A 22,536-nucleotide genomic window follows, 5' to 3' on the forward strand; every position below is an offset into this window, starting at 1 on the left:
ACTTAAATTGCTAAATTATTTAATACAGTAATAATTTTATTGAATAATAGCAAACTATAACCCAAACTAATAAAATGCCAGGATAATCTGTGCAGTTTACACTATTTGGGTTAATTTAAATGGATCTTATATCTCATAGATCAACATTCTTTCTTGACAGTCCTGTTGCAAGTTGTTGTTATATTAATATATATTAATATAGCCTACCAAAATTTAAACTTTTTATAATTGAATGAATATAGTGCCCAGTGCTATGAAATCCTGGGAATTGTAGTTTGTTGTCACACCAGAGTTTGCTGAGAGAGAAGGTTAAATGTCTCAGAAAACTAGAATTCCCAGGATTCCCTAGCACTGAGCCATGGCAATTAAAAGGGTGTCAAACTGGATTTATTTCTGCAGTGCGGTTGCATCCGAACACATTTCTATTTGGCACAAAGCTTCCTGAACCCCCTTCATGTCAAAATAAATATCTTAAAAGGACTGAAAGATTCTTTTTTTGGTTCAATGGTGATTTTGAGAGTTGAAATAAGTTACAATTATTTTTATTCAATTATATTTACGTTTATTTGCAAAACATCCGCCATTTTAACATTATGGGAATTTTCTGGGAATTGTGACTGAATATTCCGTGTGATGGGGGGGGGGGATTCAGCGGGTTTTGGACAAACATTTCCGGGAATTATCTCCGAGGCTTGTTGGCAACACTGCTCCTAAGACAAACTACTAGTCCTGCCACTCATGCTAATTATAACCCTCAGGTTATTTTTTTTATAGCAACTCCCTCCCTTGGAGTATGTATTCGGTTTCAAGCCTGTCAACTCTGGACTTTAACCTCAGTTCCTTCTCTCTTTGGAACTCTCAAAACTACATCCCTCCCTTGGACTCTCTGAAATCTAAACCCTAACTGAAAGGGGAACTTCCAACCTCCCTCCCCCAGTCAGCATTTCGCAACAGTCCCTTTTGTCACCCTTTGTGTCATGTGGCTTTATCAATCATCTGCCTAGGATTCCTTTCTATCCCCACCCTTCATGTGGCAGTGTTAGGTTGTCATAGAGCTGTTTGCCTTCAGTTTCGATTCTCTCCAGAGCTGCAGAAGGAAAAGGTGGAGCCTAGGCTGGACACAAACAAGCTCCAAGAGGCAGAGCAGAGAGTGATCATGGCTGACCCAGCTGTGTGTGGCTTTATTACAAAGCTCCTTTGCTCCAGTGGGGGCTGCTCCACTGTGAAGGAGATCCTTCCTCTCTTGGGGCTGCCAGAGCACCAGCTGCTGCAGATCTTGCAGGATTCAGGGCAGGAAAGATTCCTGGTCATTCAGCAAAAAGGAGGCCCCTGCCAGGTCCTGGCTGTCTCCCCTGTGCGCCTCTGCCGGGCCAAAGAGTGCTCTGGGTGCCAGCACCTTCACATCTGCAAGAACTACTACATCAAGGGGAGATGCTTCATGCCTACTAGTGGCAGAGGGTGAGTGTAAAAGCAAAAAAGGGAATAAGAAAGGCAACTGTTACATCATAGAAATGGGTACTAACTGAGAGAGAGAGACGGAAATGGTCATGAATGGCCTGGCACATAACAATATGCTAGCTAACACCCCAGGGAGAAGAGAGAGAACTTGTGAAAAGCAAACAAAAGTGGAAGCAAGTGTGATTTCACTCTGTTCTCTCTGCAAGCTCACCGTTGAACTGATGAATATATTCTCCACCGTTTACTATATTTCCTTTAGTGGTAGAATTCAAAGATATAGCCATGTTAGTCCGTAGAATCAGTATATGGAGAGATCCTGTAGCACTTTTGGGACTAGCTGAAAGAAAGAAGTTGGCTGCATGAACTTTCCTGGACTAAAGTCTACTTTCTCAGATGAATCTGAGGAAGTAGCCTTACATCTAAGAAAGCTCATGCTGCCAACGTCTTTCTTTCAGTTGGTCTCAAAGGTGCTGCAAGATCTCTACATACGGTATACAGTGGACCCTTGTTATACGCTGGGGTATGGTTCCAAGATCCACCGTGTATAACAAAATCCATGTATGCTCAAGTCCCATTAAATATAATGGCATAGCAAAAATAAATAATGGAAAATCAAGGTTTGATATTTGAAATTTATACTTTTTTTGAACATTTTCAAACCGTGTATGCTTGAATCCACGTATAAAAAATCCGTGTATAAGAAGGGCCGACTATTTCCTTTAGATCAGACCTGTGAAACATACATCCCGCCAGGCTACTTTTGGCAGCCCACCAACGCTGGCCGCTCAAGGCTGCTGCTGCTGGAGTGGGAAAAGATGCCACTGAGAAGCTTGTGAGAGTCCAAGTGAGAAAGGAGAGGCCCCAGGGTTTTTCCCCTTAAAAATAAATGTTCAAATTTTAATTTTTAATTTTTTTAAAAATAATTAATTTTAAAAATCTTGAAAAACTTCACAGTTTATCAAATTTTCACTTTAACAACATGAAGCTATGTTTATGTAAACATATTTATTCTGCGTGTACGATTCTGTGTGTAAATTAAAGGTACAAGTTTAATTTTGCTAGTTGTTTATGGCACAACCATTGCCATTACATTCAGTTTTTTATGGGAATGAGTAACATTACTACAAAAAACATTACTAAGAATTCTGTACGTCTGTGGTATGGGAGGAGGTAAATGGGTGCATGTGACTTCCATGAGTTACCGCACCGGGCGACACCAACCCTAGGTTAGCCACTGCTCTCTGGCAGAGGAAACTTTCCTCCTCCACTTCTGCAGCTGTAATTTTGCGTGCCACAGAGGGGAATCCCTTTTCCCTGTTCTCCTCCTGATCTTTCCTCGGTAGGAGTTTGTGGGCTATCCTCAGGTATGGCTGGGAGGCAAAGTTCACAGGCTGGGCTGCGTTATGGGCACCTCCAGCTCTGCCACTGCCACCGCACTCCCTACCCATGTTAATGGCTGTATCCTGGTGTGTAGAGTTGTGAGGTGTGATTAAGCCCTGTCAGTGCTATTACTGGTAATGTTGTTGTTGTGTGCCTTCAAGTTCTTTCCGACTTATGGTGACCCTAAGGTAAGCCTGTCGCAGGGTTTTCTTGGCACAATTTGTTCAGAACCTTTGCTTTCCTCTGAAGCTGAGAGAATGTGACTTCCCCAAGGTCACCCAGTGGGTTTTACGGCTGAGTGGGGATTCGAACCCTGGTCTCCAGGTTGATAATCCAATGCTCAAAACACTAAATCACATTGGCTCTTTCTTGAGGCTTTGTTGTTTTTTGTGGTGTCATTCTGACTTATGACAACCCTAAGGAGAACCCATCATGGGGTTTTCTTGGCAGGTTTCTTCAGAGGAAGTTTGCCATTCTCTTCCCCAGAGGCTGAGAGAGTATAACTTGCCCAAGGTCCCCCAGTGGGTTTTACGGCTGAGCAGGGAATTCAATCTTATCCCCAGAGTCATACTCCAATCCTCAAATTACTATGCCATGCTTATTTGTAAATGTTGTGAATTTATATTATTGTTTTTAGCTATTATTTTTTAAAATGTCTTACATTTTCCTTGAATGTCCTACATTTTATGATGCCTTGTCCTCCATTCTGGTTATGGCATCCGGTCAGCCAAGCTTCCCTTCTGCTTAATTGTCTCCCAAGAAAGAGCAGGGAGGAGGAGGAGGAGGGAATTGATATTAATTATTATTATTAATAATTATAATAAATCAATTAGTAATAATTAATGAATTAATTAATAATTAATAATAATAATTAATGGTAATTAATTAAAACATATCTGCGACCGATTTAAATTTTGGCCCCTGCCTATGGCCAAGTTGTGCAAGTCTGTTTTAGATGAAAATATATCAACCAACTCTGTTTATTTAATAGAAATGAAAGATTAACTTCACCCATCTCTTTTGTCAGTGAGATAATTCACACTGAATTTAAAGAATTCATATATAAAGACTCATAAAATAAGGCAGAATAAAGAATACTGTTATTTTAGGGTTATATTTATCTCCCATACACTCCTATAAAAACAGCTATGTTTTGGATAAAGAGCCAACATGGCACAGTGGTATGACTAGAGACCAGAATTCAAATCCCGACTTGGTCATGTAAACCCACTGGGTGACCTTGGGTTAGAGTCACCATACGTCGGATCCGACTTGAAGGCATACAACAGCAACATGTTTTGGACAGTGGATTTGAATTTAAAAAAAAAAAATGGGGGGAAAAACCATCATTTTTATTAAACATAGAAAAAACAGCCATATACATATTTCATCTATAGATCTAAAAACTTACATGCACAAACAACAAAACTATAAACATACTGAACATCAATACAAATACAAAAACAAACAATACTAACACTAGTGACTTCCCACCGTTTAACTGATGAATATCTTCCACTGTGAAGTCAAAGGCTTTCACGGCTGGCATCCATAGATTTTGAGTGTTTTTCAGGCTATGTGGCTGTGTTTCGCCAGCATCTGTGTCTGGCATCTATAGAGTATATGAATGAATTCCAGAAGAGTAACCATGCTAGTCTGTTTCAGAAAGAACAGATTCTTAGTATTAATAATAATTTGTTGATATTAATTATTATTATTAATTATAATTAATTAATTAATTAATTAATTATACTACTTGTACACTACATGAATACAGTTACCTGTATGGCTGTATATTGCAGAAAGTTCTGTAGCATTATGATGTCTAACAAAAAACAGTTTCAGAAAACTCTGCATGTTCATGGGAAGTGGAGAGAGTGGAAATAGTGGGACTGGTTCCAATGGACCTGGCGTCAGTACTGCCCATTCGCTCTGTGTTTAATGTGCATGAGAAGGTGCTCTGTCAATATATGGGTCTCATATGTTGGGGGCAAGATCCTCCTCCAATGAGGGGGGACATTCTTGGTGTTTGTATGGTAAAGGGTGTATAGATCTCCTCCTTAAAGTGGCTGAAAGTGTGGCTGGTAGATGGAGTGAACATTGCCAGGGCTTGGAGAAGTTACCTTTCTGAAACAGCAAACTCCAGATTCTCCAGTCAGCCCAGCCACTAGTGATGAAATCTGGAAATCTGGGAGCTATAGTCCAAAAAATCAATTTCCAGCACCCATGTTGATTGAAGAATGCAAGGGAAGCATGTGAAATCTGTGTGTAAACTGATTGTAGCACTGGGCTTCTGGATTAGAGATAGTAGAAGACAAATGACTTCAAAATCCAATCAGAGAACTTTATCCCACAGGGAAAATCAGGGATTTAAACAGTGATTCTGCTGTGAAAATCACACAGTCGCAATTAACATTTTCACACAACATCACGATTAAAGTGCCACTATCCCGGGAAATCCCATGAATAACTTGTTGCTGTTTATTGCCTGTTTATTCCTGGGATAATGGCTCTTTAATCATGCTGTGTGTGAAAATGTTAGTTGTGATTGCACGATTTTCAGGAGAATTGCTATTTAAACCCCCAATTTTCTCCATGTGATAAAGTCCAGTGTGTGAGGGACTGGCTTTAAAGCCTTTGTTAGGAACTAATATGTCAAGAGACTTCAGTTTTTAAAGTGAGCAAGAGGGCTAGCAACAAGCCTCCTTTCTGGTGTAAAGAAGGGTCCTAAATCACAGTAGAGAATTATAGTATTATAATCCAATTTACTGCCAAGACAGCATCCTGTGGAATCTTGGGCTTTATAGTTTGCTGAGGCACCAGAGCAGCGCTCTGGCTGAGGATTCCAAATTCCCTTTCCTAAACTGCAAATCCCAGAATTCCATAGGATGTTGCCATGACAGTTGAAGTGGAATATCATGCTATAATTATGAAGCGTGAGAGGTCTGCATGAAAGGTGTGTCTCAGCCTGCTCTCTCTCCTTGGCTTGTGTGATTTGGTTCATCATACATGAGAATTAGAGTTGAGGTATATAAAGGGAGGACTCTGAAAAAACTAACAATGTTCTGGCATTTGTGTAGTGTGTTTCCTTAAGACATGTGCTGGGAAAGCAACAGGATTCCTGATAATGTGCTCAGTCATTAAGCAGGTGTGGGATGGATGGCTACTAGCCATGTGAAGGGAATGGTTTTCATTGGAATTATGACTGGGGAGGCAAGGTTTAAAGTGTATGCCCCTACGTCACGATGACAATCTATTTCCTTGCACCTACGTTTTTGTTTAGGGAGGCATTCCATATCACTGGTTGCTAATCCGTTATGATATCTATATGCCCACTTTGTTTTTACTGTACTATTTTAGAGATATTTTATTTTGTCATGTTGATGTTTTAGACTGTACACCATATGACAGGTTTTATTACTATTTTATTCTATCTTGATCTCTGTCATGTAAAGCGCTGTGCAAACTTTACAGCGCTCTATAAATAAATGTTAATAATAATAATAATAATAATAATAACAACAACCTACTATTAAACTAATATCAAACAGCCCTGAGATTTTCAGGAAGCTTACCGCTATCTCTGCTACTACATTTGGCACTTTTTCTGAATTGTAGAATCACAGTATACAAAAATCCAACTAGTATTGTCTTTCAGCCAATATGGGAGCTCTTTGTAACTCTTTATAAATTGTATGTGAGTTATTATTTGGATGGTTTTGCCCTGCTCCAAAATGATTATTGCCATTATCTGAAAACAATTCAGGAGGAAAGCTGGAAAAGTATATCTAATGCCTTGGCACTAACCTCAGACTTCCTGCTGTAAACAAAGTAAAACATAAACTGAAAGACTGGGAGGGAAGCAGAGTGACTGTGTGTAAGACAGAGAGAGTTACAGATTTCATGCTTACTTTGACCATCAGTGGCTCTCTTAAAGTTAAGATTTCAGGCACACATATTTTTTCTATACATAATCTATCCTCTGACATCCATCATTTATAACACTATAGCACTGTTGTAGTGGTTCCTAAAGTCTTTTTAAAAAGTCAAAATATCTTCACTTCCCAGAAAAATATATTGGCCTGTTACAGACTGCCAGAATAAAGCTGCTTCGGGTCTCTTTGGAGGTATGCTATTTAAATGATGCATGGGTCCTAAGAGTCCAGAGGTTGCGCCAAAGCCACACTCCATTCCTAAGCACTGGAGGGCAGCTTTGGTGCAGCTTCTGGATTCTTAGGATGCATGCATCATTTAAACAGCATACCTCCAAAGAGACCCGAAGCAGCTTTATTTGGGCAGTCTGTAACAGGCCTTTGTTTTCTCAGACACCAGTACCAGGATGGTCTAGTCAGACTTTGACCCCCGTGCCTTTGAATAAACACGGAGTAGAATTTGTTCCTATGTGCAAAGAAGTCAATGTGTTTAGATCTTGCTCTTTGACACCAATATAGCCATTGATTCCCGTCCACTGAGTCTCATGGCTAATCTCTTTTTGTAATCTTTTGTAAATACATTCTGCACAAATATGAAGACTGGATTTTGAGCTGAAACCTCATGACCAGGCTGTCTGAAATATCAGTTCAGTTTGTGTTTAACTTGGCAACTTACATTTTGAAGCAAAAACAGCCATATGGTCCTGAACTAGAAGGTGTTGCCAAACCTGTACCAGTTAATTGATGATAGCTGCATTTTCTACGCTTCTGTGATTCTCAGAAGGTTGCTTTTATGTCCTGAAAATGTGCTAAGTACAAAACAGCAGCCAGAAAGGGATAGCCCTCAGTAGTAAATCAGTGCAGGGCCCTGATCCCAAGTGGGAGCATGTGCCGTTTTGGGTTTTTCTGGATTATTTTGCTCAAGAATAAAAGTGTTGAGGTTAATCATGACACCTTAAAAATTCAGGGGGGAAATTACATACAGTTTGACCTGTCAAATGTCAGAAATGGCTGGATACCAAAATACTAGCTACCCATTAACAGAATATGGTGACCAGAATTTTGATACTGGACAGACAGGTTTGTACATATTATAGGACATAAAGCATCTTTGAAATACAGTCATTGTCCACCAGTTTAGTTCTGGGCCTGATTCTGGGAGTTTGTACATACTTTTGGATTGTGAAATGGCTTGGAGCAAAATCCCTCGAAATATACCTTTTCCCATAGCTGCCTGTCATTCTGCTGATGCCTTATTCCAGGTGCATACTTTACATCAGGCCAAGAAAGAAAAGAGCTTTGTTGGTGGTGGTTCCTTACCTATGGAATGCCCAGGATTAGTGCAATAAACATGTCAGTAATGGTCAGGTTATTCATGTTAGGATTAGGCAGCTGGTTCAGTATCACTATGCTTTTCTCCATAGAAGTGAATAGCAACTACTTGTGTAGATGGGACAGATTAAAATTATTTAGGGTGAACGTTTCCTGTCCCTGGTGATACTGGCCAATTAGACAAGCAGTCTTCTGTCTGCTATAGAGAGGTGTACCTCAAAGTCAATGTGTTCCTAGGCATGACTTCTTTAAGAGAAAATTTAGTATCAGAAGCAGGAATAACAAGGAAGGCATAGAGATAGATTCCTACATAACAGAAAAGAAAAGCATTTCAACATGTTTCAGCAAACATTTTGTCCAAAATTGACACTTTGCACATGTGAAATGAACAACCAGGTCAGGTAAGTATTGCATAAGTATACAACAATATTTTGAACCTTCTAGAGACTACTTGAAAGCTTCTTTCAAAGTGCATCCAGGGATATTTTTCTGCACCAGCCTCTACTTTTTTATTGTTTTTATTCTGATGGAAAAACTTACAGATCTGTGTGGTAGGCTTATCTGCTTTCCCTGTTTCTCTCTGTTCTGATATTCATGTATTTTGGTAAGAGATTTGGAGGCAGCTGCTGTTTACTTTGCTGGCATACACAGCTACAATAAGATCAGCTAGAGAACCCGACTGTTTCCCAGTTTAAACTTGATTGCATTATTTACGACCAACACAATGCTGCAACCTAACATCATAAGTCTGTGTTTCTCCAGCTTTCCTTCACCATCCTCCAAATACTGATACTGCTTTGTTAGCTGCCTTTGTGTTGATCTCGACTCATGGTGACCCTATGGATGAGACATCTCCAAGACCCTCTGTCCTCCGCTGCTCTGCTTAATTCCTGCAACTCCATACCCATTACCTCCTTAATAGAGTCCATCCATCTAGCATGTGGCTTTCCTCTCTTCCTACTTCTTCTCCACCTTTCCCAGCATTATTGTCTTTTCCAATTAATCCTTCCTTTTCATGATGTGCCCAAAGTACAACAGCCTCAGTTGGGTTATCTTGGCTTTCAGGGAGGTTTCCGGCTTGATCTCCTCTAGGACCCATTTGTTTGTCCTTTTGGCTGTCCATGGGATCCTCAGCACTCTTCTCTAGGACCACATCTCAAATGATTTTCTTCCTATTGTCTTTCTTAACTGTCCAGCTCTTACAGCCATACATGGTAATAGGGAATATGATGGCTTGTATGATTCTAATTTTTGTACTGAGTTGTATATCTTTGCATTTTGGAATCTTTTCATTGGGCCGTACCAGCAGAAGCGGTGTGGCAGCAGCAATACTAGGGCTTGGGAGCATGGAGCAACCGCACACTCCCGAGCCCTAGTCCGTGCCAGCACCACCATCATGGCAGCCTCCTGTCCACACAGGAGCCACCATGATGACATGCGTGACATACAGCAGCTGCACGTCACACACAGGAAGTGGCATCATAAGGCTGCTCTAGGCAGCTTCTTCCTGGCAGCAGATCGTTGGCTCAGCCACTACACGGCCATGCCAACGATGCAGAGGAGAAAGGGGCCGCCTCTATCTCCTCTGTAGGGTTGGGGTGCCAGGCAGCATGAAGCCGCAAGGGCACCCCTTTTCAAGGCCAAAGAGAAACGGCATTTTGCTGCTTCTCTTTGGTCTGGACAAGTGCCGGACTGGGACCACAGGGCTGCGCATGCAGATACTGTGGCCCCAATCCAGTGCTTCCAGGGACAGCATAAAGCTGCCCCTTACTCGGCTGTCTGTACAGCCCCATAGCCACTCTCCCCATTCTTAATCTTCTTCTGATTTCCTGACTATAGTCCCCATTTCTATCAATGTTTGATAGGAATTCCTTTACTATTTCTATTTCTTCATTGTCTAGGTTGAACTTGTGAAGGTCCTCAGTGGTCATTATTTTGGTTTTCTTTATGTTCAACATTAGGCCTGCCTTTGCTCTTTCTTCTTTGATCTTCCTTATTAAGTGTTCCAGGCCTTTGAGGTTTTCTGCTGGTACTATGGTGTCATCTGCATATGATCGTTGATATTTTTTGTTGTTGTTGATATTCCTTCCTCCTATTTTCAATCCTCCTTCTTCTGTGTCCAAGCCTGCTTTTCTTGGACACAGATAGGGTGAAAGGATGCAGCCTTGTCTGACCCCTTTGCCAACTGGGAACCATTCTGTTTCTCCGTGTTCTGTTCTGACAGTAGCCTCTTGTCCTGAGTACAGATTCCTCATCAGGACTATCAGATGTGTTGGCACTCCCATGTCTTTAAGGGCATTCCATAGCCTTTCATCAACTATGCAGTCAGGCTTTGCTGTAGTGTATAAAGCACATGCTGATTTTCTTTTGGAATTCTCTGGTGCACTACATTACCCATCGTATGTTTGCAATTCCTTTCCTGAACCCCACTTGAACCTTTGGAATTTCTTTCTCCATGTATGGTTGGCGTCTATGTTGATATGAATCTTCATTCTTTGGTCAGTTGAACTAGCTGTCTTTTCATTTGAGATTTTGGAGTGATATTTTGCAAGTAGAACCACTCAGAAATTAACTGTTAAGACATCAAATACTTACCTGATTTATATTGCTCTTCAGCCACATCCATAAATTGTAGGTTTGTTTATTTGTTAATGAATTTTATTGTTCATTGTTCTTAAGTTTAATTGTTGATATATTTTAATGTCTAATTCATTAAATTAATAAACATATCCTCAAAAGAAATAGCTATCCTTTTTATTCTCTGCTCCCCCCGGCCCAAAAAAAAAAAACCCTGAAGATATTGCTTGTGGGTGAGCTGAGTATATAGTCCAGTATATATTAGGAAGTATTCTTTGTTTATTTTTCAAGTACGGTACTCCTTCTGCTTTCTCTTTTTGTATTTTACTATACACTGGTACCTCGGGTTACGAAATTAATTCGTTCCGCTATTCCTTTCGCAACCCGAAAATTTCGTAACCCGAAACACATTTTCCATTGAAAATAACTAATGCGTTCTATGACCTCAGACTGAACCTGCAAGTGAAAACAAAGGTACAATAGAGGCCTATTAAGCTAAGTACCCTACAATACAATGTAATACAAAGTTGCCTGAGGCACTAAAGAGCTTAAGAATGACATGCAGGTCCATTCTAAAGTTTCTAAAGGATAAAGAAAAAAAAGTTTTGACTTATCTTTGCTGGTCCTGGCATCTCAGAGTGAGGCAGGAGCAGGAGGAGGAGGAGGAGAGGGGCAGCCAAAAAACCAAATTCAAACCAATTTAACCAATTCAACCAATTTAACCAATTTAACCAATTCAACCAATTCAACCAATTCAACCAATTTAACCAATTTAACCAATTCAACCAATTTAACCAATTCAACCAATTTAACCAATTCAACCAAATTAACAAAGTTAACCATTTTAACACAGTTAACCATTTTAACAACATTTTTTTTTTAAATTTGGTGTTTTTTTTAAGGGTCCTGAGCACCTTTGCCCTTCTTGGATGACGGTTCTCCCTCTTTTGTGAAGAACTGGTCCAAGGATGTCTGCTTTTGCCGGGCCTTAAGCAGGTTCCTAAAATGGCTAAGGCAGACATTATCAAAATGGGCAATGGCATGGCTGGTGAGCACCTTCTCAGGATGATGCTTCTCAACATAAGAAGACACATTGTGGAATTGCCGCAAAATGTCTTTACTTTCTGCCGTTGGCAAAAATGCCCCCGCAGCCTCCTCCTCCTGGCCCCTGTCAAAATGGAGCACGTCCTCATCCACGGCGGAGTGTTGCATGGCCGCCAAGGCCTTCAGGTCCTCTGTTGTCAGGTCCTCGCTGTGCTCCTCGATGAGTTCCTCCACGTCCTCGTTGTCCACGTCAAGTCCCAGGGACCTTGCGATGGAGACGATCTCAGTCACCTCTTCTTCTTCACCTGGCTCAGCACCCTCGGTCTGTGACCCTTCCAAAGAAGAAGCATCAGGCCACAGCTTCCTCCACGCAGCAATCAGGTTGCGCCTGGTGATCTCCTGCCAGGCCAAGTCCACCATCTTCAAGCACACGACGATATCAAAATGCTGCTTCCAGAACTCTCGCAGGGTCAGCTGTGTGCTCTCCGTTACATCAAAACACCGCTTGAACAGGTGCTTGGTGTAGATCTTCTTGAAGTTGGCAATCACCTGCTGGTCCATGGGTTGCAAGAGGGAGGTCGTGTTGGGCGGCAGAAACTGGACCTTGATGAAGGAGAACTCATCAAGGATGTCCTTTTCCAGGCCATGCGGGTGCGCAGGAGCATTGTCCAAGAGGAGGAGGCACTTCAAGGGCAAATCCTCTTCCTCCAGGTACCGCTTCACAGTCGGGGCGAAGACACTGTTGATCCATTCCACGAAAAGGAGGCGTGTGACCCATGCGCGGCCATTGGAACGCCACATCACTGGCAACCTGTCCTTTTGAATGTTGTGTGCCTTGAAGGCCCTTGGATTTTCCGAGTGGTACACCAACAGGGGCTTGATCTTACAGTCCCCGCTGGCATTCGCACACAACGCAAGTGTGAAGCGGTCCTTCATAGGCTTGTGGCCTGGCAATCTCCTCTCCTCCTGGGTGATGTAGGTGCGGCGAGGCATCTTCTTCCAGAAGAGGCCCGTCTCGTCGCAATTGAACACTTGCTGCGGGACGTAGCCTTCCTCCTCCACCATGGCCTTGAACTCGATGACAAATGCTTCAGCGGCCTGGTGGTCTGCGCTGGACGCCTCGCCGTGACGGACGACAGAGTGGATCCCGGTCCTCCTTTTGAACCTTTCAAACCAGCCACGTGATGCTTTGAATTCCGGGGTGGCTGGCTCCTCCTGGGAAGAAGTTCCTTCGCCTGCCTCCTTGCTGGCCAGGTCTTCAAAAATGGTGGTGGCCTTCTCACAGATGACCGAGGTGGTCACAGTGTCCCCGACTCGCTCCTTTTCTTTAATCCAGAGGAGCAGCAGGCACTCCATCTCCTCGTGCTTTGGTGTCCTCTGCTTGGCAATCGTAGTCACGCCTTTCGCAGGAGCCACAACGGCTCTGATGGCCTCCTTCTGCTTGAGGACAGTGTCAATTGTCGAAGGGTTTCGTCCATACTCCTTGGCAATGTCCACCAAGCGCACGCCCCTCTCATGCTTGGCGATGATTTCCTTCTTGTCCTCCAAGGACAAGGGAGCCCTCTTCTTTTTGTCACCGCCGCTTTTATCTGTGGCTTTCTTGGGAGCCATAGCTCAAGCCTAAAAAGGACAAAAGGCACAGGCACTGAGCAAAAGCCACAATTGGAAACCACCCCCACCCCCATGGTCACACTCTCTGGCCCAAACTTGCAAAACTCACACCCCACACTCTCAAATCATCACAGCCATGACCAAAGCACCCAAGAACCCAAACTCAAAGGCCAGAAACCCCAAATCTAAAAATGCAACCCCATGGTCACACTCTCTGGCCCACATCAAATCAAGGCCAAACATGCAAAACTCACATCCCACACTTTGAAATCATCACAGCCATGACCAAACCACCCCAGAACCCAAACTCAAAGGCCAGAAACCCCAAATCTAAAAATGCAACCCCATGGTCACACTCTCTGGCCCACATCAAATCAAGGCCAAACATGCAAAACTCACATCCCACACTTTGAAATCATCACAGCCATGACCAAACCACCCCAGAACCCAAACTCAAAGGCCAGAAACCCCAAATCTAAAAATGCAACCCCATGGTCACACTCTCTGGCCCACATCAAATCAAGGCCAAACATGCAAAACTCACATCCCACACTTTGAAATCATCACAGCCATGACCAAACCACCCCAGAACCCAAACTCAAAGGCCAGAAACCCCAAATCTAAAAATGCAACCCCATGGTCACACTCTCTGGCCCACATCAAATCAAGGCCAAACATGCAAAACTCACATCCCACACTTTGAAATCATCACAGCCATGACCAAACCACCCCAGAACCCAAACTCAAAGGCCAGAAACCCCAAATCTAAAAATGCAACCCCATGGTCACACTCTCTGGCCCACATCAAATCATGGCCAAACTTGCAAAAATCGATGCCCACACTTTGAAATCATCACAGCCATGACCAAACCACCCCAGAACCCAAACTCAAAGGCCAGGAACCCCAAATCTGAAAATGCAACCCCTAGGTCACACTCTCTGGCCCACATCAAATCATGGCCAAACTTGCAAAAATCGATGCCCACACTTTGAAATCATCACAGCCATGACCAAAGCACCCAAGAACACTAACCCAAGGGCCAGGAACCCAAAATCTGAAAATGCAACCCCAAAGTCACACTCTCTGGCCCACATCAAATCATGGCCAAACTTGCAAAAATCGATGCCCACACTTTGAAATCATCACAGCCATGACCAAAGCACCCAAGAACACTAACCCAAGGGCCAGGAACCCCAAATCTGAAAATGCAACCCCTAGGTCACACTCTCTGGCCCACATCAAATCATGGCCAAACTTGCAAAAATCGATGCCCACACTTTGAAATCATCACAGCCATGACCAAAGCACCCAAGAACACTAACCCAAGGGCCAGGAACCCCAAATCTGAAAATGCAACCCCTAGGTCACACTCTCTGGCCCACATCAAATCATGGCCAAACTTGCAAAAATCGATGCCCACACTTTGAAATCATCACAGCCATGACCAAAGCACCCAAGAACACTAACCCAAGGGCCAGGAACCCCAAATCTGAAAATGCAACCCCTAGGTCACACTCTCTGGCCCACATCAAATCATGGCCAAACTTGCAAAAATCGATGCCCACACTTTGAAATCATCACAGCCATGACCAAAGCACCCAAGAACACTAACCCAAGGGCCAGGAACCCCAAATCTGAAAATGCAACCCCTAGGTCACACTCTCTGGCCCACATCAAATCATGGCCAAACTTGCAAAAATCGATGCCCACACTTTGAAATCATCACAGCCATGACCAAAGCACCCAAGAACACTAACCCAAGGGCCAGGAACCCAAAATCTGAAAATGCAACCCCAAAGTCACACTCTCTGGCCCACATCAAATCATGGCCAAACTTGCAAAAATCGATGCCCACACTTTGAAATCATCACAGCCATGACCAAAGCACCCAAGAACACTAACCCAAGGGCCAGGAACCCAAAATCTGAAAATGCAACCCCAAAGTCACACTCTCTGGCCCACATCAAATCATGGCCAAACTTGCAAAAATCGATGCCCACACTTTGAAATCATCACAGCCATGACCAAAGCACCCAAGAACACTAACCCAAGGGCCAGGAACCCCAAATCTGAAAATGCAACCCCTAGGTCACACTCTCTGGCCCACATCAAATCATGGCCAAACTTGCAAAAATCGATGCCCACACTTTGAAATCATCACAGCCATGACCAAAGCACCCAAGAACACTAACCCAAGGGCCAGGAACCCCAAATCTGAAAATGCAACCCCTAGGTCACACTCTCTGGCCCACATCAAATCATGGCCAAACTTGCAAAAATCGATGCCCACACTTTGAAATCATCACAGCCATGACCAAAGCACCCAAGAACACTAACCCAAGGGCCAGGAACCCCAAATCTGAAAATGCAACCCCTAGGTCACACTCTCTGGCCCACATCAAATCATGGCCAAACTTGCAAAAATCGATGCCCACACTTTGAAATCATCACAGCCATGACCAAAGCACCCAAGAACACTAACCCAAGGGCCAGGAACCCCAAATCTGAAAATGCAACCCCTAGGTCACACTCTCTGGCCCACATCAAATCATGGCCAAACTTGCAAAAATCGATGCCCACACTTTGAAATCATCACAGCCATGACCAAAGCACCCAAGAACACTAACCCAAGGGCCAGGAACCCCAAATCTGAAAATGCAACCCCTAGGTCACACTCTCTGGCCCACATCAAATCATGGCCAAACTTGCAAAAATCGATGCCCACACTTTGAAATCATCACAGCCATGACCAAAGCACCCAAGAACACTAACCCAAGGGCCAGGAACCCAAAATCTGAAAATGCAACCCCATGGTCACACTCTCTGGCCCACATCAAATCAAGGCCAAACATGCAAAACTCACACCCCACACTCTCAAATCATCACAGCCATGACCAAAGCACCCAAGAACACTAACCCAAGGGCCAGGAACCCAAAATCTGAAAATGCAACCCCTAGGTCACACTCTCTGGCCCACATCAAATCATGGCCAAACTTGCAAAAATCGATGCCCACACTTTGAAATCATCACAGCCATGACCAAAGCACCCAAGAACACTAACCCAAGGGCCAGGAACCCCAAATCTGAAAATGCAACCCCTAGGTCACACTCTCTGGCCCACATCAAATCATGGCCAAACTTGCAAAAATCGATGCCCACACTTTGAAATCATCACAGCCATGACCAAAGCACCCAAGAACACTAACCCAAGGGCCAGGAACCCCAAATCTGAAAATGCAACCCCTAGGTCACACTCTCTGGCCCACATCAAATCATGGCCAAACTTGCAAAAATCGATGCCCACACTTTGAAATCATCACAGCCATGACCAAAGCACCCAAGAACACTAACCCAAGGGCCAGGAACCCAAAATCTGAAAATGCAACCCCATGGTCACACTCTCTGGCCCACATCAAATCAAGGCCAAACATGCAAAACTCACACCCCACACTCTCAAATCATCACAGCCATGACCAAAGCACCCAAGAACACTAACCCAAGGGCCAGGAACCCCAAATCTGAAAATGCAACCCCTAGGTCACACTCTCTGGCCCACATCAAATCATGGCCAAACTTGCAAAAATCGATGCCCACACTTTGAAATCATCACAGCCATGACCAAAGCACCCAAGAACACTAACCCAAGGGCCAGGAACCCCAAATCTGAAAATGCAACCCCTAGGTCACACTCTCTGGCCCACATCAAATCATGGCCAAACTTGCAAAAATCGATGCCCACACTTTGAAATCATCACAGCCATGACCAAAGCACCCAAGAACACTAACCCAAGGGCCAGGAACCCCAAATCTGAAAATGCAACCCCTAGGTCACACTCTCTGGCCCACATCAAATCATGGCCAAACTTGCAAAAATCGATGCCCACACTTTGAAATCATCACAGCCATGACCAAAGCACCCAAGAACACTAACCCAAGGGCCAGGAACCCCAAATCTGAAAATGCAACCCCTAGGTCACACTCTCTGGCCCACATCAAATCATGGCCAAACTTGCAAAAATCGATGCCCACACTTTGAAATCATCACAGCCATGACCAAAGCACCCAAGAACACTAACCCAAGGGCCAGGAACCCAAAATCTGAAAATGCAACCCCAAAGTCACACTCTCTGGCCCACATCAAATCATGGCCAAACTTGCAAAAATCGATGCCCACACTTTGAAATCATCACAGCCATGACCAAAGCACCCAAGAACACTAACCCAAGGGCCAGGAACCCAAAATCTGAAAATGCAACCCCAAAGTCACACTCTCTGGCCCACATCAAATCATGGCCAAACTTGCAAAAATCGATGCCCACACTTTGAAATCATCACAGCCATGACCAAAGCACCCAAGAACACTAACCCAAGGGCCAGGAACCCCAAATCTGAAAATGCAACCCCTAGGTCACACTCTCTGGCCCACATCAAATCATGGCCAAACTTGCAAAAATCGATGCCCACACTTTGAAATCATCACAGCCATGACCAAAGCACCCAAGAACACTAACCCAAGGGCCAGGAACCCCAAATCTGAAAATGCAACCCCTAGGTCACACTCTCTGGCCCACATCAAATCATGGCCAAACTTGCAAAAATCGATGCCCACACTTTGAAATCATCACAGCCATGACCAAAGCACCCAAGAACACTAACCCAAGGGCCAGGAACCCCAAATCTGAAAATGCAACCCCTAGGTCACACTCTCTGGCCCACATCAAATCATGGCCAAACTTGCAAAAATCGATGCCCACACTTTGAAATCATCACAGCCATGACCAAAGCACCCAAGAACACTAACCCAAGGGCCAGGAACCCCAAATCTGAAAATGCAACCCCTAGGTCACACTCTCTGGCCCACATCAAATCATGGCCAAACTTGCAAAAATCGATGCCCACACTTTGAAATCATCACAGCCATGACCAAAGCACCCAAGAACACTAACCCAAGGGCCAGGAACCCCAAATCTGAAAATGCAACCCCTAGGTCACACTCTCTGGCCCACATCAAATCATGGCCAAACTTGCAAAAATCGATGCCCACACTTTGAAATCATCACAGCCATGACCAAAGCACCCAAGAACACTAACCCAAGGGCCAGGAACCCAAAATCTGAAAATGCAACCCCATGGTCACACTCTCTGGCCCACATCAAATCAAGGCCAAACATGCAAAACTCACACCCCACACTCTCAAATCATCACAGCCATGACCAAAGCACCCAAGAACACTAACCCAAGGGCCAGGAACCCAAAATCTGAAAATGCAACCCCTAGGTCACACTCTCTGGCCCACATCAAATCATGGCCAAACTTGCAAAAATCGATGCCCACACTTTGAAATCATCACAGCCATGACCAAAGCACCCAAGAACACTAACCCAAGGGCCAGGAACCCCAAATCTGAAAATGCAACCCCTAGGTCACACTCTCTGGCCCACATCAAATCATGGCCAAACTTGCAAAAATCGATGCCCACACTTTGAAATCATCACAGCCATGACCAAAGCACCCAAGAACACTAACCCAAGGGCCAGGAACCCCAAATCTGAAAATGCAACCCCTAGGTCACACTCTCTGGCCCACATCAAATCATGGCCAAACTTGCAAAAATCGATGCCCACACTTTGAAATCATCACAGCCATGACCAAAGCACCCAAGAACACTAACCCAAGGGCCAGGAACCCAAAATCTGAAAATGCAACCCCATGGTCACACTCTCTGGCCCACATCAAATCAAGGCCAAACATGCAAAACTCACACCCCACACTCTCAAATCATCACAGCCATGACCAAAGCACCCAAGAACACTAACCCAAGGGCCAGGAACCCAAAATCTGAAAATGCAACCCCTAGGTCACACTCTCTGGCCCACATCAAATCATGGCCAAACTTGCAAAAATCGATGCCCACACTTTGAAATCATCACAGCCATGACCAAAGCACCCAAGAACACTAACCCAAGGGCCAGGAACCCCAAATCTGAAAATGCAACCCCAAAGTCACACTCTCTGGCCCACATCAAATCATGGCCAAACTTGCAAAAATCGATGCCCACACTTTGAAATCATCACAGCCATGACCAAAGCACCCAAGAACACTAACCCAAGGGCCAGGAACCCCAAATCTGAAAATGCAACCCCTAGGTCACACTCTCTGGCCCACATCAAATCATGGCCAAACTTGCAAAAATCGATGCCCACACTTTGAAATCATCACAGCCATGACCAAAGCACCCAAGAACACTAACCCAAGGGCCAGGAACCCCAAATCTGAAAATGCAACCCCTAGGTCACACTCTCTGGCCCACATCAAATCATGGCCAAACTTGCAAAAATCGATGCCCACACTTTGAAATCATCACAGCCATGACCAAAGCACCCAAGAACACTAACCCAAGGGCCAGGAACCCCAAATCTGAAAATGCAACCCCTAGGTCACACTCTCTGGCCCACATCAAATCATGGCCAAACTTGCAAAAATCGATGCCCACACTTTGAAATCATCACAGCCATGACCAAAGCACCCAAGAACACTAACCCAAGGGCCAGGAACCCCAAATCTGAAAATGCAACCCCTAGGTCACACTCTCTGGCCCACATCAAATCATGGCCAAACTTGCAAAAATCGATGCCCACACTTTGAAATCATCACAGCCATGACCAAAGCACCCAAGAACACTAACCCAAGGGCCAGGAACCCCAAATCTGAAAATGCAACCCCTAGGTCACACTCTCTGGCCCACATCAAATCATGGCCAAACTTGCAAAAATCGATGCCCACACTTTGAAATCATCACAGCCATGACCAAAGCACCCAAGAACACTAACCCAAGGGCCAGGAACCCCAAATCTGAAAATGCAACCCCAAAGTCACACTCTCTGGCCCACATCAAATCATGGCCAAACTTGCAAAACTCACACACCACACTTTGAAAACATCACAGCCATGAGCAAACCAAACCACCACCCCACAGAAAAAGCATGGTCACACTGTCTCACCCCACAAGAAGAAGGTAAAAATCCATCCACCTACCTGTAGAGAAATTCCTGATGGCAGGTCTTGATCCGAAGTGTACAGTACAGTCCAACAGCAGAAATCCAGAACAAGTCCAAAGGCAGAAAGCCAGAAAAAGTCCAAACCTCTACTGGAATAAAGAGTTAGAGTGCAAAAACAACTCTTCCTCTCCAGTCCACAAGGCCAGACAAAGGGGGCAGATCAATGGAAGCCGGCTTTTGTTTCTGAAGCCAGGCCACCCCCCCCCCCAATTTCGTTAGCCAATCCAGATGATCAGCTTGATTTCTCAAGCCAATCACTGCTGCTAACGAAATTCAAAATTCGCGCCAAAGCTAACCCCTAACCCAGCCCCCTTAGCTTTCCGTTAGCCCTGGAAAGCCTATAGCTGCACTTTGCAACATTTGAATTTCGCGCCGAAATGAATTTCGTAACCCGAAAAATATTTCGTAACCCGAAACAGTTTTTTCCAATCCAAGTTTTTCGTAACCCGGAAATTTCGTAACCCGATCATTTCGTATCCCGAGGCACCAGTGTATTCATGTAAAAAATGTCTTAATATGGACTGGGTTAGAGTGTGAACCTTTGGCCAAATCTGAGAGATAGGCTTTTCTGTCTCAGTCTGCCTTCAGTAGCAGAGTCATCTGATTTATACCTGTAGAGAAATGGATGGGAAGAAGGTTTCCTGCCCCTGTGGTTGGGAGGTCTTTGATACCTAGCATGTAGTTATGGGATCATCTTAGCTAGGAGGTGGTGGCATACTACTGATGACGTGGAATCACGCATTCTTGCCCTGCCTCATGGGGAACGTATAGCATATGCACTTTGGAATACACATGGATACTCATATATGTCATATTAAAAAAGTAGGCATTTTTGTTATTTTAAAATGATTTTCTATACTCTTCCTTTTATTTTAGGGCTTGTAAGTACTCGCATGATGTTTTATCAGAGGAAAACAGAAAAATCCTGAAGAAGCATGGACTTTCTGGCCTCAACGAGAATGAATTACGAGTTTTACTTCTCCAGAATGATCCCTTTCTCTTACCTGAAGTAAGTTATAAAAATACAATATCACCACTTAGCCTAACCTAGACTGTTTAATCCTTTATTACAGGGCTTCAGTAGGGGGTGGCTTTTAAATCAGCTAAAGAGAAAGCACAGTGAATGTTTAATAGGCTTATTTCAGAACTTTTAATAACCTCTGTTTCAAAACTCACTCAAACTCTGATATTCTGCTCTTCCTGAAGCTAAAACTGGTGTGAGAGCAGGGCATGTTATATGGAAATATTTGTGTTACTTGTTTTAGACAGCTAAACACCTTTTACTAAAAAGCTGTTGTGGTCAGTGTACAGTGGAACTAATAATTTTGATCCACATGTTATTACTAATATAAAGTATTAAAGAGTGAACAGTTTAAATGCTGAATTCAGAGAATTGTTGTAAGTATAGTTACAAAGTATCAGTACAAAAATCATTCATATGAAAACCATAGACATTTAATGCCATCATAAAATATATGATCTCCAACTGTATATCATTAAAATTGCACACACACACACACAAACAAACAATCAGTGCAGAGCAAAACAAAACTGCATTTCACCACAAGCTGAATCACTTGTACCATATTAGTAGCCAGTGGGTTTCTCTTATCTTCAACCACTGGAATTGTACACCAACAACAGCAGCTGTTTAGTAAATGGTGTTTAGCTCCCTGAAACAAGTAATTCAAATATCTTCATATAACATGCCCTGCTCTCACACTAATTAGCAAACATTTTCAGTTTAGGAAGAGCACAATATCAGAGTGGATATTCTGGATGGATGCAATCCCTGTATTTAAATACACATACAAAATTCAGAGAACAAAATATAAAGCAAAACTTGATTTGTTTCTTTGGTGCAAGTTCCATGGTTTGCTTAGCTATTCCCACTGTGAGTAGCAGTGGTAGGTTAGCATGCACTAACATATTGTCTCACACTTGATAAGTCAGCTGTTTAGACCATCTGAACATGGCATGTGTATTTAAAAGCTAGATTATTTTAAACAGTCATTAGCAAGACGGGGTTTGTGATTCACACATAATGCTAAGCTGAGTTTGTTTGAAAAGGAAACCAAGATGGACTGAAGCCCTCTTCTCAGGTACACGAAAGGAGAGGGGAGAGGGAATCAGCAAACCTA

The 22,536-nt window shown here is 43.7% G+C and overlaps 1 protein-coding gene across 2 annotated transcripts in view; it reads left to right on the forward strand.

Moving 5' to 3' along the window:
• Nucleotides 1-1,107: 1,107 nt before the first annotated feature.
• Nucleotides 1,108-22,536, forward strand: part of LOC149312571 (protein mono-ADP-ribosyltransferase PARP12-like) — a 50,305-nt gene continuing 28,876 nt past the window's right edge. The window contains exons 1-2 of one of the 2 annotated variants that reach the window (XM_089524883.1): nt 1,108-1,458; nt 21,272-21,404. In XM_089524883.1, coding sequence (XP_089381009.1) covers nt 1,157-1,458; nt 21,272-21,404 — 435 coding nt within the window. In that variant the 5' untranslated portion in view covers nt 1,108-1,156. The remainder of the gene's footprint in view (nt 1,459-21,271; nt 21,405-22,536) is intronic. The other variant, XM_089524882.1, reaches the window with a different exon arrangement.

This window comes from Sceloporus occidentalis, unplaced genomic scaffold, assembly GCF_023333645.1.
Source record: "Sceloporus occidentalis isolate IW3139 unplaced genomic scaffold, rSceOcc1.0.p SCAF_5, whole genome shotgun sequence".
In the NCBI taxonomy this organism is placed as follows: Eukaryota; Metazoa; Chordata; class Lepidosauria; order Squamata; family Phrynosomatidae; genus Sceloporus; species Sceloporus occidentalis.